This window comes from Rhinopithecus bieti, unplaced genomic scaffold, assembly GCF_001698545.2.
Source record: "Rhinopithecus bieti isolate Rb0 unplaced genomic scaffold, ASM169854v2 scaffold_28547, whole genome shotgun sequence".
NCBI classification, from domain to species: Eukaryota; Metazoa; Chordata; class Mammalia; order Primates; family Cercopithecidae; genus Rhinopithecus; species Rhinopithecus bieti.
The window spans coordinates 3,954,128-3,975,799 of NW_016813480.1; the positions used below are offsets into that span (position 1 = coordinate 3,954,128).

The 21,672-nt window shown below is 44.0% G+C and overlaps 1 protein-coding gene across 1 annotated transcript in view; it reads right to left on the reverse strand.

Annotated features, from left to right (window-relative positions):
• The window catches only part of LOC108512908 (phospholipid-transporting ATPase IB-like), a 346,886-nt gene that overhangs the window by 167,620 nt on the left and 157,594 nt on the right, over nt 1-21,672 (reverse strand). The window contains exon 7 of the mRNA XM_017848466.1: nt 20,701-20,779. Coding sequence (XP_017703955.1) covers nt 20,701-20,779 — 79 coding nt within the window. The remainder of the gene's footprint in view (nt 1-20,700; nt 20,780-21,672) is intronic.

The window sequence follows — 21,672 nt, forward strand, 5'->3', positions numbered from 1 at the left end:
AAAAAAAAAAAAAAAAAAAAAAAAGGCCAACTGAGAGGGCGAAGGTTCTGGAGCAGGACTGCAAGGTGAACTCGGCTTCCTGGCCCCTGGTGGCTATACTTGCAGGTGCATCACACACCCTTCTCAGGCTCTGCTCCCTGCACTGAATATGCTGGAACTCCAACCACACCTCACCTGCCACCTTCCTACCAGACACTTCTATTTGCCCTTCTGCCACTACTGCCTAGGGGCCAGTTTCAGCTGCTCACTTTCCAAAGGATCACTTGAGCAGCACCTCCATCTACACAGACTTCAGAAGGCTCAACTGAACGCAGGCTGGATGCAGCCTGGGCTGTGCCTTAGAATCACCAGGGAGCTTTTACAAGCCACAGGTGTCTAGGCCCTGCCCCAGGCCCCTTAAGTCACATTCCTTGGACTTGGGCTCTGGTATATTTAGGGGTGCAGGGGAGTGGTCTGGTTTTTTTTTTTTTTTTTTTTTTTTTTTTTTGAGGCAGAGTCTCGCTCTGTCGCCCAGGCTGGAGTGCAGTGGCCGGATCTCGGCTCACTGCAAGCTCCGCCTCCCGGGTTCACGCCATTCTCCTGCCTCAGCCTCCCGAGTAGCTGGGACTACAGGCTGCTCGCCACCTCGCCCGGCTAGTTTTTTGTACTTTTTAGTAGAGACGGGGTTTCACTGTGTTAGCCAGGATGGTCTCGATCTCCTGACCTCATGATCCGCCCGTCTCGGCCTCCCAAAGTGCTGGGATTACAGGCTTGAGCCACCGCGCCCAGCCCAGAGCCTATCTTAACATCAGGCTTAGTTTCCTTGGACGACACTGCCAATCTTCCTTTATTCTTAATTCTTTCAACTTCTTTCAACTTTTGTTTTAGATTTGGGGGTGTGTGCGCAGGTTTGTTACAAAGGTATATGTGATGCTGAGGTCTGGAGTACAAATGACTCCGACACCAAGGTAGTGAGCACAGTACCCAATAGGTAGTTGTTTTTTTGTTTTTTTGGTTTTTTTTTTTGAGACAGAGTCTCAGTCTGTCACCCAGGCTGGAGTGTAATGGCGCAATCTTGGCTCACTGCAACCTCCACCTCCTGGATTCAAGCAGTTCTCTGCCTCAGCCTCCCAAGTAGCTGGGATAACAGGTGTCCGCTATCATGCCCGGCTAATTTTTGTATTTTTAGTAGAGATGGGGTTTCACCATCTTAACCAGGCTTGTCTCGAACTCCTGATCTCATGATCCACCTGCCTCAGCCTCCCAGTGCTGGGATTACAGGCATGAGCCACTGCACCTGGCCTCCCAATGGGTAGTTTTTCAAGCCTTTCCTCCCTCCCTCTCTTGTCAAGTTCTCTGGCGTCTATTGTTCTCTTCCTTATGTTCATGTGTACCCAATGCTGAGTTCTGACTTACAAGACACAACATGTGGCATTGGGTTTTATTATTTTTTATACTCAGTCCTGGTCTGTGGTCCACAGGCTGGGTAGATAAGGATGCTTGTGTTCAAATTTCCAACCAGTAGCTGCTATACATACATATCTGGGCTCGCTGAATTACCCAATGCTTGTTGAACAATCCCACTCTTATTAGAGAATCAATATCTATTTTTTTTTCCTAAAACAGCATCGTGATGGAGTCATAAGTGGAACTGGGGAAGCATGGGTCCCTGAATCAAGCCCTTGGGCACACACAGTCTCCTGATTCCAGCCAGGTAAATTTGTGGATAAGGGAGGATGAACCAGGAAGGCAACATGACAGTCTGCACTAAATGGAGCGCCTGCTGCTAGGTAAAGGGAGAGTTATAACAGAAGAACAGGGCGAGGTATGGCCACTGACTTAAAAAGGAATGGTCTCAAAGCTCAGGGGAGATGGGGCAAGGACAGACTGGAGCTTAGGCAAGACTTCATTAAAAGGAAAGGAATGGATCAAGTTAAAAAAGTAAGAGAAAGGCTAAATTAATCCCAAGAAGGCAGCACACTGATGTATTAGCAAATACTCAAAACTGTAGGGGTTCATTTTTCAGGAACCGGCCTTAAGACTGTTTTACTAACAAGTGCAACACTTTTAAATGCCTGCCTCAGTGAAGAAATACTTCAGTTTAGTATAGAGACCATCTCTTTGATTCTAACATAGATTATAGCCTTGAAACAAATAACATTCTTCTTTTATGTACTCAACAAATATTTACTTACAGCCTATTTTATGCCAGGCACTATTATGAGAACTGGGAAGAGAAGGTCCCTGTCTTTATATGGAGACAGGACATAAATCCTTGAACAGATACACCATAAAATGTCAGGTGTAATAAGTGCTATGAAGAAATACATTAGCTGCTGAGAGAAGTGGCTCACGCCTGTAATCCCAGCAATTTGGAAGGTGGAGACGGGTGGATCACCTGAGGTCAGGAGTTCAAGACCAGCCTGGCCAACATGGTGAAACCCTATCTCTACGAAAAATATAAAAATTAACTGGGTGTGGTGGCAGGTGCCTGAATTGCCAGCTACTCAGGAGGCTGAGGCATGAGAATCACTTGCACCCAGGAGGTGGAGGTTGCAGTGAGTAATCACGCCACTGCACTCCAGCCTGGGCCACAGAGTGAGACTCTGCCTCAAAAAAAAAAAAAAAAAGGAAAAGAAAAGAAAAGAAATATATCAGTTGAGTGTGGTGGTGCTCGCCTGTGGTCCCAGCTACTTGGGAGGCATGAGGTGGGAGGACTGCTTGAGCTCCGGAGTTTGAGGCTGCAGTGAGCCATGACTGCAACAGTGCATTCCAGCCTGGGTGACAGTGTAAGACCCTGTCTTAATAAAAAATAAGAATAAAACACAGAAGATATAAGGTAGAGTAATAGCATACAGGGTGACAGGGTTTGCTATCTTAGATAGGGAGCTCTGGAAGAATCTTTCTGAGGAGGTGACATTTGAGCAGATCTGAATGGTATGAGGGAGAGAGTTAAATGGGCATCTACAGGGTGAGTGTTCCAGGCAGAGAAGAGAAACTGCAGAGTCTGAATACAGACAGCACTTGATGAGCTCAAGGATCATTACAAAGACAGGGGGGCTGCAGGCACTGGGAGAAGGAAAAGGAGAATACAGACAGTCAGAGGGGCAGACAAATGTGGACCACAACAAAGAGCTTGGATTTCTTTGTTAATTTCTTGGTAATCACTGGAAGGTTCAGAGCTGGGAATGAAATGGAATAAGTTATGTTCTTAAAGGAATAGTCCAGCTTTTATGGGAGAATGGACCATAGATAACCATAAATGGGATAATAATAAATGCAAAGCCAGCTTAGAAATGATTGTTGCAGTCTATCCAAGAGGATACTAGTCGTGTTATAACTGTGCAGCCCAATATGGTAATCAACAGCTGCATTTAGTTGTTTACAATTAAATTAATTAAAATAAAATACAATAAAAAATTCATTCCTACCTGGGGCTAGGGAGGAAGGGGAGAATGAGGAGTTATTGCTTAACGAGCACAGAGTTTCAGTTTGGGGTGATGAAAATTTTTGGAAAAACAGTGGTGATGGTTGCATAACATTCTGTAATTAATGTCTCTGAATTATATGCTTAAAACGGTTAAAATGGCACAGCTGATGTTTTTACCACAATAAAAATTAAAAAAAATGGATCATAGAAACAAAACTACAAAATCATTTCTAATTGATGTAAATTTAAGGGGTGCAAGTGCAATTTTGTTACATGGATATATTGGACTGAAGTCTAGGCTTTTAGTGTCTCCATCACCTGAACAACGTGCATTGTACCTATTAAAGAATTTCTCGTCACCTTTTCCCTTCCCACCCTCTCATCCTTCTGAGTCTCCAGTGTCTATCATGCCACATGCCATGTCCACGTGTACACATTACTTAACTACCACTTATAAGTGAGACCATGCAGTATTTGACTTTTTGTTTTTGAGTTGTAAAACTATAAAACTCTTATGATAAAACATAGTGATGAATCTTTATGACCTTGGATCTGGCAATGGTTTCTCAGATATGGCACCAAAAGCACAGTGAGGAAAGAAAAACGTAGATGAACTGGACTTCTTTAAAATTGGAGACTTCTGTGCTTCAAAGGACAACACCAAGAAAGTAAGAAGACAGCACGATAAATGGAAAAAAGTACTTGCAAATTATGTACTGAAACCTGCATCCAAAACACACCAAGAGCTCTTACAACTCAACAGGAGAAAGCCCCCCCCCCCAAAAAAAATTTAAAAATAGGCAAAGGATCTGAATAGACAGTTTTGCAAAGAAGATATCAAAATGGCCAGTAACTGCATGAAGAACAGCTCAACATCATTAGCCATCAAGGAAATATAAAATCAAAACCACGATGAGATACCGCTTAACACCCACCAGGGTGCCTTCGAGAAAACAGACAATAACAAGATGTGGAGACATTAGATCTTTCACACAAGGCTGGTGGGGAAGTAAGACGGTGCACACCTGGAACACCGTGAGGCAGTTTCTCGAAGGGTTATGCATAGTTACCATGTGGCCTAGCCATTCTACTCCTAGGTACACACCCAAGAGAAATGAAAACATGTGAATGAAACCCACAAAACTTTGTACCTAAATGCCATAGCACCATTATTATAACTATTCATAATAGCTTAAAATAATGAACAGCATTATTCCTTATTCACAATAGCCTATTTATAACCCAAATGTCCATCAACTGGGAATTGGTAAGTAAAATGGGGTATATCAATATGACAGAACACTTTCGCAATAAAAAGGAATGAAGTACTGATACATGCTACGACGTGGATGAACCTTGAAAACTTGATGCCAGGTGAAGAAGCCAAACACCAAAGGCCACATACTCCATCTCTATGAAATATCCAGAAATGGGCACATCTACAGAGACAGACAGCAGATCAGTGGTTTCCAGGTACTGGAGGTGCTTAGGAGAAACAGAGAGTGACTTTTTTTTATTTTTTGAGATGGAGTCTCACTCTGTCGCCTAGGCTGGAGTGCAATGGCTTGATCTTGGCTCACTGCAATCTCCACCTCCCAGGTCAAGCGATTCTCTTGCCTCAGCCTCCCAAGGAGCTGGGATTACGGGCGTGTGCTACCACGTGTATTTTTGGTAGAGATGAGGTTTCACCATGTTGGTCAGGCTGGTCTTGAACTCCTGACGACAGGTGATTCACCCGCCTTAGCCTCCCAAAGTGCTGGGATTACAGGCGTGAGCCACTGTGCCCAGCCAGGAGTGACTCTTAACGAATATAAGGCTTCTTTAGGGGGTGATAAAAATGTTCTCTAATGTTTTGTTGTAATGGCTGTACAATTCTGTGAATATGTTAAAAACCGTAGTATTGCATACTTTAAATGATTAGATGGTATGTAAGTTATAGCTCAATAAAACTGCTATAAAAACTTCAGTTCCTCAGTCATTTTAAATACACAACAGCCACTTGTGGCTAATGGCTACTGTATTGGGCAGTACAGCTACAGAACATTTCCATCCTCACAGAAAGTTCTATTGAACAATGCAGGCCCAGAGTAGCTCCGACAGAAGCCACTTGGAAATATTTTGAAGGTGGAAATGACAGCATTTGGCCAGGCACAGTGGCCCACACCTGCAATCCCAGCACTTAGGAGGCTGAGGCAGGAGGACTGCTTGAGCCCAGGAGTTCGAGACCAGCCTGGGTAACCCTATCTCTATGAAAAAAATTCTTAAAAACTAGCCAAGTATGCTGGTGCATGCCTGTAGTTCCAGCTATGTGGGAGGATTCCTTAAGCCCAGGAAGTTGAAGCTGCAGTGAGCTACGATCACCACTGCACTCCAGCCTGGGTGACAGAGCAAGACCCTGTCTCTTATAAAAACAAACAAACAAACAAACAAAAAACCATTTTCTTATGATTTGGATGTAGGGTAGAAAAGAATGTGGGGGATCAAGAAAGGTTTTGGCTGGAGTGTGTAGGCAAACAGCAGTGTTTGGGATGGAGAATACTGATTCTGGTCATATGAATACAGGAAGACATATGAAAACGTGGTACCAAATGATTCATATTTTAAGTTCACGAGAGGAAGAACAGACAGCAATGAAACATGACCATATTACAAAACAAAGAAACATGAGGTGGAGAGAAGGGAACTAGGGTTAGTGGAGAGAGTCTCAGGAATGAGAGTTACCAGACCCTATTGCAGCCCCGCTCTCTGTTCCAGCTCTGCCATTATTTCTTTTTTTAAAATTTTAAGTTTTGAGTCTCAGTTCCCCACCCATAAAATGGAGATTTTTATATCAGATGCAGATGATGACAACTAAGGTATCTCTAAGGCTCCTTTCAGATAGGAAACTCTAAAAGGCTAAGGCCCGTATTCTTAGCTGCTAAATCAGCCCCGTGGATTTAACAGCAGAAATCTGAGAGTCTCAGATCTTCTCCCTCCTCAACATAGCTTAGGATGTCGTTCCTCATCTCCACCTCAGGCCACCTGCTCATGAAGGCATCTGAATTGAGAAGAGCAATGATGTCTATGCTTGAAGTGCCACCTGCATTAGCCCTAAGGGGCCCTAGAGAAAACTCTGATTAGACGAAAGGGTTAGCAGGCATGGGAGACTAAGCTGAAAATCAAAATTTGTGGTTACGGTTTGACAACTTTTTGAATTTTCTTCTAATACCAATATTTCTAATGCTGGTTGAGTCAGGGACTAAAACATACAAAGCATTTATTTAACAGGGAGGACTTAGAACGTGTTTCATATTTTATGGACATGCATACAATAAACAAATTTTTTAGACATTATAAGAAATTCTATTTATTTTCTTCTTTTTTTTTTAGATAAAGTCTCGCTCTGTCACCCAGGCTGGAGTTCAGTGGCACAATCTCAGCTCACTGCAGCCTCTACCTACTGGGTTCAAGCAATTCTCCTGCCTCAGCCTCCCGAGTAGCTGTGACTACATAGTGTGCATCACTACGCCTGGTTAATTTTTGGCATTTTTAGTAGAGGCGGGGTTTCACCATACTGGCCAGGCTGGTACTGAACTCCTGACCTCCAGTGATCCGCCTGCCTCGGCCTCCCAAAATGCTGGGATTACAGCTGTGAGCCACTGCACCTGGCCAAGAAATTTTATGTTTAAAAAATATTGTATATAAGCTCTTTACTATATGACAGGCACAGTTCTAAGCACTTTACATATATTAGCTCCTTTAATACTTTAGCAACTACATGAAATAGTATAATTTTGTGCATATTTCACATGAGGAACCTGATGCAGCAAAGAGAAGTCAAATATGTTCAAGGTCACACAGTTAGTAAGAAACAGCAATTTTTTTTTTTTTTCTTGAGATGGAGTTTCGCTCTTGTTGCCCACGGGTGGTGGCGAGGCCGCAGGATGGTATGGGCGGGCTGGCAGGGACTCAGGGGGATGTTGAGGCAGGCAGAGGGGAGAAGTGGTGAGGCCTAGCGGGTGCTGGGGGCCTCCCAAGGAGGCCTCTCTCATCCCAGAAGCCCCTGGCTGTGCCATTTCACTCCCCAGGCTGGAGTGCAATGGCACGATCTTGGCTCACTGTAACCTCCTCCTCCCAGGTACAAGTGATTCTTCTGTCTCAGCCTCCCAAGCAGCTCGGATTATAGGCATGTGCCACCACGCCTGGCTATTTTTTTTGTATTTAGTGGAGACAGGGTTTCAACATGTTAGTCAGGATGGTTGCAAACTTCTGACCTTAGGTGATCTACCTGCCTCGGCCTCCCAAAGTGCTGGGATTACAGGCATGCGCCATGGCGCCCGGCCAAGAAACTGTAAATTTTGTAAAGGAGAGTTTGTATTAATTAACTGAGTCAGAAAAATGGACTCCTAAGAATGACAGAAGATAATTTCAACAAAAAAAATAATTAGACTAAGAAGTACTCATTTTAAATACTGACACCTAACGGTAACGAAATATCCAGGAGAGAATTGTGGTGGACAGAAAATTAGATTCATATGAAATCTGAAATCATAAGAAAATTAATTTCATATGAAATTTTGTACCACATAAGGAAGCACAGAAAGTGAACAACTCCAGGAGTGTCAGGAACACCTGGAGACCTGACCTTTTATTCTGAGTTGGTGTGGGCATTTCATTAGCCCAGAGTTTCTTAAAGCTGGCACTACAGACATTTTGGGCCAGATAATTCTTTGTCTGGGGGCTGTCCTGTGCGTCGCGGATGGCTTGGAGGCATCTCTGGCTTCCACCCACTAGATGCCAGCAGCAGCCATCCTAGTTGTGACAACCAAATATATCTGCAGACATTGCTAAATGTCCCCTGGGAGGCAAAAATCAATGCTGGTTGAGAACCACTGCCTCAGAGGGAAGAAAAAGGAGAAGGTGGAGTAAATACAGAGAACCTTCACTGAAGAGAGAATGTCTAACAGAGAGAGTTCTCATCTTTCCCATCAGGCTGAGAAGGAGACAACGGGGTGGGATACAATCCTCTACGCAATCAGGAGAGAGAACCAATATGAAGAAGCAGGCATGGTGGTGTGTGCCTGTTATCCCAGCTACTCAGGAAACTGAGGAAGGACGGTTGCTGGAGCCCAAGAGTTTGAGGTTATGATCGTGCCACTGCACTCCAGCCTGCGTGACAGAGTGAGACCTTGTCTCTAAAAAAGAAAAAATAAATTTTTTTAAAGAAAATCAAATAAATAGCATGAGGCATTAGCACAGAGCAACACAATTCATGAAGCTGGATGGTCTTTACAAGAGACAAATCCTTGGATCATTCAGGACTGAATGCTAGCCTATGAAGAGAACACCTACGTGGAGGGGGGCCCTTAAGACTATGTACAGGAGGCTGGCAATTTGGCAGAACAGCAGAAACAGAGAAATCTAAAGGATGTTTTTTAAATGCAACTTCTAGAGTTTGACAATGCATTAATTTCTTTCCTTTTTTTTTTTTTTTTTTTTTTTTTTGAGACAGAGTCTCACTCTGTCACCCAGGCTGGAGTGGTGCAGTGGCGTGATCTCAGCTTCTGCAAACTCTGCCTCCTGGGTTCAAGCGATTTTCCTGCCTCAGCCTCCTGGGTAGTTGGGATTACAGGTGTCCACCACCATGCCTGGCTAACTTTTGTATTTTTAGCAGAGACGGGGTTTCACTATGTTGGCCAGGCTGGTCTTGAACTCCTGACCTCAGGTGATCCACTTGCCTCGGCCTCCCAAAGTGCTGGGATTACAGGCGTGAGCCACCACGCCCAGCCGACAATGCATTAATTTCTAACTTGTCATGACAGTGAATGCTACTGGCATTCAATAAAATGTTAACACATAAGGTAATTTGAGCATTAAACTTTAATGAAGATGGGCTAAGCCTAATATTTCAGTTCCTCGTTTTGGAGAGGTAACTCTGCGATGCATTTTAGTTTTCAGCCTAGAAAAGAGCATCTCCTTCCCTAGGCAAAGCTAACACCATCTGGAAATAAATAGTTTATTCCTTTGGAGGAGAAACTCCCGAACCAAGGTGAGATTCTTGGACTTGTCAAGCGCCTCTGAAAAGACAGCGTCCTTCAAACGAGTCACAGTCATCACCCTGCACACCCTGTGGGGAAACCCGGGGGACTAGATGGTTCTGTTTCGACTGTTTTAGAGGCAAACACTGTGGGTGTTGTTTCTTGTTAAAACCTGCCAATAAGCTACTCCTGGAGAAAAGAAGTTCTAGGAAAGTGTTTGTCGCGAAGGTGTTCCCAAGCTACAGCTTCCTGATAATGCAGGCTGGAAAAACCTCATTTGATTGTCTAGTTTATTTCTGAAGCAGGTTGCTGACAAAATATTCCTTCTCACTGAGCTGAAATCTGAATAGCTCTGTTACAATTCTACCACTCTGAGAGTCTTCCCTGTCTTTATTTTAGTCAGATATTTAAAATCTCAAGTGAATGTTTTCAAAGGGGGACAAAATCCCAAACCTGGAATAGTTGGGTTCCCCAAGCCAGTCTTCGGAACAGTATTTACCCACTGTCTGTGCAAACCGTGGTAAGAGCATAATTTCAGAGAAAGTAGTGTGGGGAGCAGAGATGGATATTGGAGTGGGGGTCAGTTGAGAGGGGAAAGGACATTTCAGGCAAAAAGAAAACCAGCCTGTATTGGGCACAGAGGTGGAAAGGTGAGCTGATGAGGTGGGGGTGGGGCTACAGTGGCGAGATCAGCAGGGGTCAAATGTATGAGGCTCCAAAAAAGGTCTCTATAAAAGAAATTCATCCAAAGTGCATACAGAGAGATGTGATCTCACCAAACCTGTGTTCTCCAAGAGCCAAGCTCTTCCTTGCAGACACCCATCATTGGTACACAAAGGCCTAAAGACCAAGGAGAAAGGTAAGAAGGCTTCGTCTCCCCATTGCATCAGAGGGACAGGCATTTACCGGAACTAGACTGGGATCAGTTAGCCTTTTGCAAATCCAGGATCAGGTCCACCCTTGGTGAGGGCTGAGATGAGAGAGGAGGGCATCACCCATCTCAGAAATCCAGGGGACAATTTCTACCGGGTAAACAACAACAACAACAAAGGTAACACAAGTTCCCCATGTGCTTGCTTTGATAAAATACGAAGTCACATTTAGAATGATCTGTGACTGCATGTGATATAAACCTAATATAATGATGGGGCTTATGGCATGCATGAAAAGTACCATAAAATGAAAGAGACAGAAACTCAGTCCCAGATGCTCTCTTAGAGACAATTCAGGGCTATATATGGCTCCAGGATCCACTGACCCAGGGCAGCAGGTGAGCCTGTTCTTCCAGACTCCTATCAGTCGTCACATCTGGCTGGGGTTCAGGAACAGACATAATTAACATAGGATTAGCCAAATGAGGTCTGGAAACAGTCACTAAACCAGCTTACTGTGAACAACTGGGACAAAACCACACGGGCCCTCCAACATTAGCAGTAACAGCCCAAAAACATTGTCTGCAAAAATCTCTTTGAAAATATTTGTGGGAAAAGCCACAATTTATAAGAAAAGCATGTCTCATTTTCTAAACAGACAAAATGATCAAGGAACTTATTTCAGAATATTCCAAAGAGCTAGGTTGATGCCATTTTATAAAGATGCCATTTCAATTAAATGCTCATTAAAAGCATTACATCATCATCCAGCTAAACCACAAAATGTATTCAGAAATAGCTCTGACAAAGGCAAAATTTCAAGACAACGTTATAACATAGTGGTCAGAAGAGACAGGGTTTAACAACCATGAAAACAGATGGGCTGAATTTACATGTATACTTTAGATGTAGTCAGAATCAGTGGCACAGCTGAACTGAACAATGCAGGCATCACACTCATGCAGGGCTCAGGAGGGAGAACTGAGGGAGAGGTGGCACCATTCCCTCAACTCCAAGGCATTTGCCAAGACATTTTGGTCCAAGAGCAGATACTAAGTTTCTCCTGCTTTTCCTCTCTCCTCCTTCCCCTTCAGGAGCTTCCAGCAGCACTGTTTCCGAGCAGCCAGGATTCCAGAACATTAACTGAGCCAGCCCCCGCCCCCACCTTAGTCTATGGGCCTCTCAAGACTCCAGTGGCTCAGAGGAAGCGCACCCCAACTAGCGACTTCTAGATTTACATTGAGTGAAGATGTATTCCAACTTTCAGGTCACTAAATTACAAACTTTTAGAAGTTAACCTGCGTATGCCTGTAGTGCTTGTACTAGAATTAAAATTATGCTTTCTGCCTCCGACACTACGAATTCATGAAGAGAAAATTTACTTTTTCCTCCCCGTAAAGAGTAGTATAAAGTATTGGAGGTTGCTTTATAAAAAGCAGGGTTTATACAAGTGTTAGTGATTACAATTACATTCACAACCAGCGCTGCCGGGTGAGGCTCCTGGTTATATAAGCCTATTGCTGGATTTTCTCCTCTATTGCCATTTCTGCTGGATGAAGTTAAGGACATGAAACTTAAATTTCAATCTTTCTCTTTTTTCACTTTTGTTTACTGAAAATAAATCTGAAAAAGGAAGTAAAAATGATGCAAAGTTAACTTGATTACCAATGCTCAGGCAGTCACCCAGCGAGGCCACACGTGTTTCTTACTCCTGGGTACACACCTAAGTGATATCCCCCAGCACCCCACACCGTGCTAGGCCCTGGGACTAGTTCTTGCCAATCAGATGTGGGCAGAACTGATGGATCTCTTCCTGCCAGACACGGGTAAGAACAAATGATCCTTGCCCTGCAAATCATCCTGTCTCTCCCCTTCCAGTGTTGAGGCTGAGGGTGTACTCCCCGGAGCCTCACTGTGTTGAAATGAAGCGGGCTTAGCTTTAACAGATACGGTAAGACAGGCAGACCTGGAATGATTGTGATGGAGGCAGAAGTTCACACTCACAGATGCTAGAAGCAGGAGGCACAGCATGCCAGGCAAGGCCATGCCAGGTAGCACCACGGAACTCAGGAGGTTGGAGAGACGCTGAGCATGGCCCAGGCCTCTCCTGGGGTTCTCACAGGGAGGAACGGGTGAGGCAGGGTAGGTATGCTAAATGAGGACATTTACGATTGTATAACTGGAGTAATTCTGGCAGGCTCGGGGCTGTAAGGATGGTCCCCAGTTGTCGGGTACCTGGCCTGGGGTGCTGTTGGGCAGAAGGAACACTGGCTCAGTGTGTGAGAGTTTGATAAAGGAGGTGGCTGGGGGTGTGGGCTCAGGCTTGATTTGTATGTCAAAGGGGTGCAGGCAGGGGAGGCATTTGCTATCTTCAGGAATTAGCTAGCCCTGGGAGGACAGTCTCTCCGGAATCAAGGCCCCTAATGCCAGTGCATCGGGAATACGGAAAATAAGAAAAATATACTCAACACGCCAATGAACAATGCACTCTTCCACTGGATAGGGACATGGGTGGGAAATAAATCTTTACTGGGTTAAGCCGATGAGATTCCCTGGCTAATCCATCTCGATTCAACTTCCTGCTAAGAGTGAAATCTAGGAACTCTGGCTCACACTTCTTACAACATTACACCGAACCCAACTGTCTAAAACACACGCAACACAGTTTATTAAAAGAGACACTGAAACACAAGAAATATTAAACTGAATGAAAACAATGACCCTTCCAGCCCAATTCTGGGTTTCAGGATGTGTGAGGTACACTGTCACAATACAGAAAAATAGCTGAAGTCAGAGTTTTACCACAGTTCATAACTGCATTTAAAACAAAACAAACAAAAATTTTGCATTTGAATTGGGAAACCCATTTATATTTCAAACGTACTATGATTGGGTTAGTAACCAGTTACGCAGATTTATGAGCTGTGGTTTCATTTGTGTAAATCTGAAAGAATCCCAGAATGTTCTGTGTTTCTAGGTCTTAGGGAGCAAGTTCCACTAACTTCAGGGTTTTATGAACTTCCACCACACTCTGTTCTCTCTGCAGGTCTTCCCAGATGGCAGAGGCCACGTGGAGTTACTACCCTCTTTGCCTGTCCCATTTAGCATTTAATGTTTGTCTCTGAATCTTTTAAATGTATTTTAGGTCTTTCCTATGCTGCACACAGCGCGGTTGGTGACTTTATGCGGGAACAAAATGTGAGTGTATTGTTTCACGTACCTTAGTGTAAAATACAATATTTTGTTGCCCTTTATGACTGCATTAGCACATTCTTCTGGTGGGTTTAGGACATTGTGCAACCAGGTGGAGAAGGGGATTATTAATTAATGCAATACTGAGTCCTTGTAGCTTTGCCTCCAACCCATCCACTTTTCTCAAGTGCCATTATGGCTAAATTAGATCAGCAACAGCCCAGGAACTGGACTCTAATCATCATTCTGGCCTGTGTGGTTATATTAAAATAAATCGGACTGCACAGCTCCCTGCTTAGAACCTGCCAATGACCTTATTATACTTATACTCCTAAAGGCTCATTTATTCCCAAAGGCCTGGAAAGGTCTGACTTCTCTGTCTCCACTCTCACCATCCCAAGGCAATCTGTGTCTCACAGTCTACTCCCCGACTGCTCCATGCCATCTTTCTCTTGCAACTATTCTATTCCTGCAACCTGAAGCACTTTCCTCTCTCCTCTTCTACCTCACTCCTACTCATCCTTCAACTGTTGCCACACCCTCCAGGAAGCAGTCCTTAAAGCTCAGTCCAAGTCAGTTTTCCTTGGAAGACATTCCACCTGACCTTGACCTTCTGCTTTGCTAACATTTCCTGTTCAAATCCTGCCTTCTCTAGGTGTCAGTTCCATGAGGGCAGAAACTCTTCTGCTATATGCACTACTGTGTCCCCAGAACCCAGGAGGAGCCTGGTATAAGATAACATGTTCTTTTATCTTTTTTTTCTTTGAGACTGAGTTTCGCTCTTGTCACCCAGGCTGGTGTGCAATGGCACGATCTCGGCTCACTGCAACTTCTGCCTTCTGGTTCAAGCAATTCTCCTGCCTCAGCCTCCCAAGTAGCTGGGGTTACAGGCATGCGCCACCAAGTCCGGCTAATTTTTGTATTTTTAGTAGAGATGGGGTTTCACCATGTTGGTCAGGCTGGTCTTGAACTCCTGACTGTCACGCACGTCCATGTGAAGAGACCACCAAACAGGCTTTGTGTGAGCAACAAGGCTGTTTATTTCACCTGGGTGCAGGCGGGCTGAGTCTGAAGAGGGAGTCAGCGAAGGGACATGGGGTGGAGCTGTTTTATAGGATTTGGGTAGGTAGCGGAAAATTACAGTCAAAGGGGGTTGTTCTCTGGTCGGCAGGGGTGGGGGGTCACAAGGTGCTCAGTGGGGGAGCTTTTGAGCCAGGATGAGCCAGGACAAGAAATTTCACAAAGTAATGTCATCAGTTAAGGCTGGAAGCAGCCATTTTCACTTCTTCTGTGATTCTTCACTTGCTTCAGGCCATCTGGATGAATATGTGCAGGTCACGGGGATATGATGGCTTAGCTTGGGCTCAGAGGCCTGACACTGACCTCAGGTGATCTGCCTGCCTTGGCCTCCCAAAGTGCTGGGATTACAGGCATGAGCCACCTTGCCCAGCCACTCTTTTATCTCTTTACAAAAATGAGTGAATAATTGAGTTTAAGAAGTTGCACTCTCAGAGAACACCGGCAATCTTGCCCAAATTTAGCTTAATGTGAAACGACGCAAGTCTCAGGATTTATATGGTATGAAATACGCAAGTTTTCAGTCATAAAGTAAGGGTCAGAAATAGTTTAAACTAATATGACCCAACAATGCCATGGGCAAAGAGAGTCACACTAAGTTTTATTTTATACATGTGCACTACTATTTCAGTATGTAAAACATGCCTGATCTTACAGGAGCACATTTATTAAAAATTATAAAATAGCCTTCTCCAAAAATGTCGAAAGGCCCAGTTGCTTAATTAGTGCCCATACATAAGAATCTGTGTGGTATTCTCCTTAAAGGGTGAGGGAACAGTTTCTACGGTGTGGACTCTGGGGAATCAAGAACAAATGTTTTAGGAGCTCTTTTCTTCTGTGAAGTATAGTCTCTTTCCCATTACCTCTCTCTTAAATTTTATCATCTGAATACTTCCTTTTTTAAAATCAAGACCGATTTTGTATTATTTCGCCAATAACATTACACTTCAAGGAGGGTTGCTCAACTCTGCCGACAGGACGCACCAACAGGAAACTCGGGTGTGGGTTGACACCAGGGCTCCGGATGGACTTGGGTCCCTGTGAAGGTGACATCCTAGGTCTAACCTACCATCGCTTTCCAGATCAAAGGCGAGCAGTGCAGACAGACCATGGCAGTAAGTGTACGGCTGTGATGGTTGGAAGAAATCTGATTTACTGAATTGCTTCAGTGGAAAAATTTATTTTGAAATTTGAAATGAATCATCACAAACTCCATCAGCAAAGGAGTGCTTTGAAAAGTCTCTCCAAAACCACATGAAAATAAGCAAAGCAAAATTCTTGGAAGCATTCTAGATGAACAATATACCTTCTCGAAAATGTTTCTTCCCAACAAGAAGTGTGTTTCTGTTGCCTTGCCCAAAGTGAACACCGCTGATATATACCTGAGGTTCTCTCCACAGACGGTGGAGGCAGAATTTTCTAGTAAAACCTCCTGTCTTTGTGATATCATCCATACCGTATCAAGGGGGAAATGAAACTACTCTAGGGACTTCAGCCCCAGTCAAACAAAACTCCTCTGGGTCTCTGGATGTGGGTGGGCATCTGAGGGACGGCTTCAGGCAGCTCTTGGGGGAGGGGGAGAGGCCAGAAGGCGCCCCTCTGTTAGACCAAGGGCCCCCGGCTTTGACAGTGCCCTAGTTTGTCTCAAACTGGTACCATGTTCCTATGCCTCTTTGGGGGTGGGGAGGATATACATTCTCCTAAATGACAATTAAGAGTGTAATAAGGCCAGGCGCAGTGGCTCAGGCCTGTAATCCCAGCACTTTGGGAAGCCAAGGTGGGCCGATCACAAGGTCAGGAGTTCAAGACAGCCTAGCCAACAGGGTGAAACCCCATCTCTACTAAAAATACAAAAATTAGCCAGGCGTGGTGGCATGAGCCTGTAATCCCAGCTACTCAGGAGGCTGAGGCAGGAGAATTGCTTGAACCTGGGAGGCAGAGATCACATGAGCCAAGATCGCGCCCCTGCACTCCAGCCTGGGAAACAGAATGGGACTCTGTTTCAAAAAAAAAAAAAAAAGTGTAACAAGAATTCACTTGTACTCAGGACAGCAAATCAGCACACATAAACAAGTCCTCCAGTCAGCTGGCATATCCCGGTCCTCTGGTGCTTACAGTCTTTATCCCTGCCACTCCCATCCCCACCAAAAAAATCCCTGCTACCCCCACTCCCACTAAAAAGACTTCCCATGGCCTCTGCAGCTCAGGTCCTGTGCAACTGCATGGTCCTGGCACACTCTTGCCAGGTCCTACATGTGTCTTTACAGAGCAGTCTTCATCTTCTTTACAGGCAAATCTCATCACATAACTCTCCTACCTCCAACCTTGCCCTGAGAAAAAGTCCCCCCCACCAGCTGTTAGTGATCAGATCCTCCCTCACTTATTTCCCCCTTTTCCAGCCCCTACCTCCTCTCTATGCTGTAATTGTCTTGACTAGGGGTGGTTGTCCACTACACGGGGGATGCTAGAAATGTGTAGAGATGTGTTTTGATTGACAGTTCCAGAAGGATAGGGAAAGAAGGAGAGGGAGTGTCTTAGTTCTTTCGGCCAACTATAACAAAATACTCTAAACTGCATGGCTTATAACCCCTGGAAATTCATTTCTTATAGTTCTGGAGCCTGCGAAGTCTAAGATCAAGGAGGTGGCAGTTGTGGTGTCAGGTGAGGGCCCATTCCTCATAGGTGATGTCTTCTAGCTACATTCCCACATAGTGGAAGGGGCAAATGAGCTCTCTAGGGTCCCTTTTATAGGTACACTAATCCCATTTCTGAGAGATCCGCCCTCAGGACCTAATCACCTCCCAGAGGCCCTATGTTATCCACCATCACCTTACAGTTTGAGGTTTTCACATATCAACTGGGGGGCAGGGGGCTATATGAGCAGTCACGCACAGCAGGAGGTTACTGGTTTTTCCAGTCCAGGGCAGGAATGCCCAGTGTCCCAAGCCTCTCACCAGAGGTGGATAAAGAAGAGTCCAGAGTCCAGGCACCCCCAGTCCCACTAAAATACTTCCCATGGCCTCAGCAGCTAAGGTCCTATGCACCTGCGTGGTTCTGGCCAGGAATGTTCCTTCTCCCAACCAGGCCCTTGTCCCACATCTCCCTTGTCCCACGTGACCACCCCCTACTCCTCTTTCAAGAACTTCAATATCACTTCCTGGAAGAAGACGCACCTGGACTCATTAGACTAGGTTGTGTCTCTTTATTATACAAGCTCCACTCACAGATCCTAGGACTCAGTGCACTGGTAATTAAGCAACATGTACGAAATTCCTGCCCAACAACTCTGACCTCAGGTAAGCCTTCAGAGGGCAGGACAGGCAGTGCCTGGCTTGCTGATATCTACATTCACTGCGCCCTCAGAGAGCCTCTTACCTTCTTACCTCACAGATATGCTACAATCTCAGCAAACAAAGAAGCTCCTTTCAAAACATCTTCTCCAAACACAATCCCATTCCTGGGTTTAACCCTCCCTAAGCTGTCCCCTGGAATCTCTGCCAGTAGTTTTCTTTCTACCGCTCACCTTACAAGACATGACAGGTTTATTTTCCCAAATTGCCCTGATCATAAAGGTCTAGATCTAAATTCTATACTGACCCTTCAATGTCTAAACAGTTAAGTCCCAGTTTCTTTCCTTCTTTTTTCTCCTTCCTTCCTTCTTTTCCTTCCTAACTTCCTTTTCTTTCTTCCTTCCTTCCTTTCCTTCCCTTCTTTCCTCCCTCCTCCTCCTCCTGCTTCTTCCTCTTCCTCTTTTCTCTTTCCTTCCCTCCCTCCCTTTTTCTTTCTTTCTTTTCCTTCCTTGCTTCCCTTCTTTCCCCTCTTCCCTCCCTCTTTTCTTCTTCTTCTTCTTCCTCTTTCTCTTCTTCTTTTCTTTCTCTCTTTCCTTCCCTCCCTCCCTCTTTTTCTTTCTCATTCTTTTCTTTTTTTGTTTTTTGACAGAGTTTTGCATTTTTGCCCAGGATGCAGTACAGTGGCATGACCTTGGCTCACTGCAACCTCTACCTCCCATGTTCAAGTGATTCTGCTGTTTCAGTCTCCCGAACGTAGCTGGGATTATAGGTGCCTGCCACCACACCCAGCTAGTTTTAGTATTTTTAGTAGAGACAGGGTTTCACCATGATGGCCAGGCTGGTCTTGAATGGACGTCAGGTGATCCACCCACCTCGGCCTCCCAAAGTTTTGGGATTACAGGCGTGAGACACTACGCCTGGCCACGTCCCAGTTTCTTAACCTCATACTCAAAGCCCTCTGTAATTCAGCTTTTATCTGCCTTCCTAAACTTCCCCATCTTCCACCCTTCAGCTGCTCAGTTTTCCACACCTGTCCTGATTTCCCCACTTTGCTTGATTCTTCCTTCTGTTGGATTTCATGGCTAAACTTAAATATTACCTTCTCTAGGAAGCTATTAATAACTCCAAATGAAAGGCATCTCTCAGTCCTCTGACATCTAATAGAATTTTATCTATGGTTTACTTGAAACAGCTATTCTCTACCTTGTACTAGAGTTATTCATTTGCAAATCTGCTCTGGTTGGAATGCAGCCTGCAAAGCTCATGTGTTGAAAGTTTGATCCCCAATGCAGAGGTGCTGGGAGCTGTGGCCTGACAGGAGGTGTTTGGGTCATGGGGGCACCACCCTCATGAATGTATGTGATCGTAATTCCAGGATTAGAAAACCATCGTCTCCACTGCAGAACGGCCACATTAGTTCCTTTGAAGCAGGTAAGTAAATGACCATCTTGTAAAGCTTCTGAGAGTCAAAAGGCAAGCACTTCTGAGTTAGGACCACAGTAGTATGTCTAGATAAGAAGTGGTAAGGGGTCTTCAGAGAGTACTTGCGGCTAGTTCATGCTATTTGCAGATTCTTCTTAAGTACTAAAGCCTGGGCTCACGTATGAAGGATGATTGCTGAAATTTCTCTTATGCTCATCAGACATACCACTTCCCATCACTAATTCTTCCAGCTACGATGATGGCTGAGTCTGTCACCAAAATATCACAACCTCTGACACAAAATCACATCCCCAACTCTTCTACTTACACACTCTTATTTACAAAACCATTTTAAAATAAATTAAATCCACTGAGTAAAGATGAATCACAAGAAGGGTTTCACGTTAAAAGACAACGATTTCACTAGAATGCTCTTTTCTGGGGTGGGGCTAGAAAGCATAAAATTGTATTCTCTGATTTAAAGACTTAGGAACCCTCAAAGGAAAAGGAGTTCTGATGAAATTGAAAGAATATGTCACGTGGCATAAGAAAATGGCAGTGCACGCATTTCCTCTGTCAGTATTTAATAGATTAAAGAATATCAGTGAGGATGAATCATTTCTGTTGGAAGCCTAAAACTCACTGACACAGAAACAAAGACGCTTGGAAACTTTATATTCTTTGGTTCTTTGAACAATAAAGGGCCTTGTCTAGTCAACATTTGGAGTAATTTTTCCCAGGGGGATTATTACTATTTGAGAGGGATGAAAGAGTAGCATTCTCATGATACATTTTTATTTTCTGAGAATAAAAATATGTCTCTTTAGGAGGCCACGTTCTGGATGTATTAAGAAGTGTGAAAAAACATGAGTCTGCCACAGTTCTCAGATATCCTCTTCTCGCTGTAAAGACAAACACCAATCTGAAGAATTAGTTCTCAAACCCTAATTTCAAAAGGCATACATCAAGGACAGGACACTGTTAGAAAGCTAGGAGTAAGATCCAACTCCTATAAGATCTGAGTTATTCTGCATATGGGTAGGGGAGGCTCGGAAATAAAAGTCCAAGTAATTACCAGAGAATTTCAAAGCACGGACAAAAAGCATCAACATTTCATTCTAGTACAGGGCTTTCCTTGAAGATCTCTGACTCAAATAGTGTTTACAAACTGAGTTGAGAATTCCTAGTACCCAAACTATCCAGTCAACTGGAAAGAAAATGGGTTCTCGAAGCCAGAACTGATGAAACCTACCAGCTATAAACCTGAGACGAGCTCTCATTACGCTTTAGGTATGTTTTCACTCTAAAATGTGTTCCTGTGATCTCTCGTTCTGCAGAACTGGAAAAAAACATTGTGAACACACAGGCAGCAGAGCGGCTGCAAAGCTCCTTGCTGACAGGTGAAATCACACAGCCCTTACCATGCTCCAGAGCTTTCATGGGAAACCAGAAGAGGATGAGGGAGTGGACCAAGGCGTTGATGCAGTGACCCCAGAAAACCTAAGGAAAAACAAACCAAGGGAGTCAGGAGCTGCCCCAAAATGCTTGACCTCTGTGAAACTCGCAACAAACGCCACATTGTGAAGGATCCTGGCCGTGCGCTGCACGGTTCCAGCAGTAGCGTATTATTCTTGACTTTGAAAAACAAAACAAAACAAAACCCTCACCCAAATCAACTATTAAATTTTTACATAAAATGACTGGATTATCTCCAGATCATATTACTTTAGTTACAAAGACCTAAATATCTACGCACATGTATGCAGACCAACACAATCTATCCACATGTGAAAAATTCATTCTGATCAGTTTTCTTTAGCATTGTAAGAGAGACAACAACACTTTACAAACATCCAGACAAAGGCTGGTAGGTCAAAATTGTTAAGAAGAGACTAAAACTGTGTCTCTTCTTAACAATTAAACTGTATCGGGGCGGATGGGATGTCTTAAAAGCACTGAAAACATTGCACTTGTAAATTTTTGCACGGCATTCTCACTGTTTCGTTTTACTACTTCAAATCCCTCTCATTCAACTTTTCTATTATTTTGGGATTTTAGATACTACGCATGCTTGAAAGTTCCCTTCATTTTAATATTTAAAGGTCAGAAAAAAGGACACAAGGTTTAGTTTATTCTAAACTTTAGTTTCACTAACATATCACGATCATTGTTCTAACCACTGCGATGACAGAATTACTAACTATTAAAGCCAGATTACATTTATTTAAACATCTACCAGTTGTCCCTGGGAATTATCATATAGTTTGAGCCTAAGTAGTGGTGAGACGACAGAAAATAGTGAAAAATTTTATTATAAGACAATGGAATTTCCCCCTGCTTTAAATGTTCATTTTGCACCATCTCTGACCTATCCAGAAAAAAAAAAAAAAAAA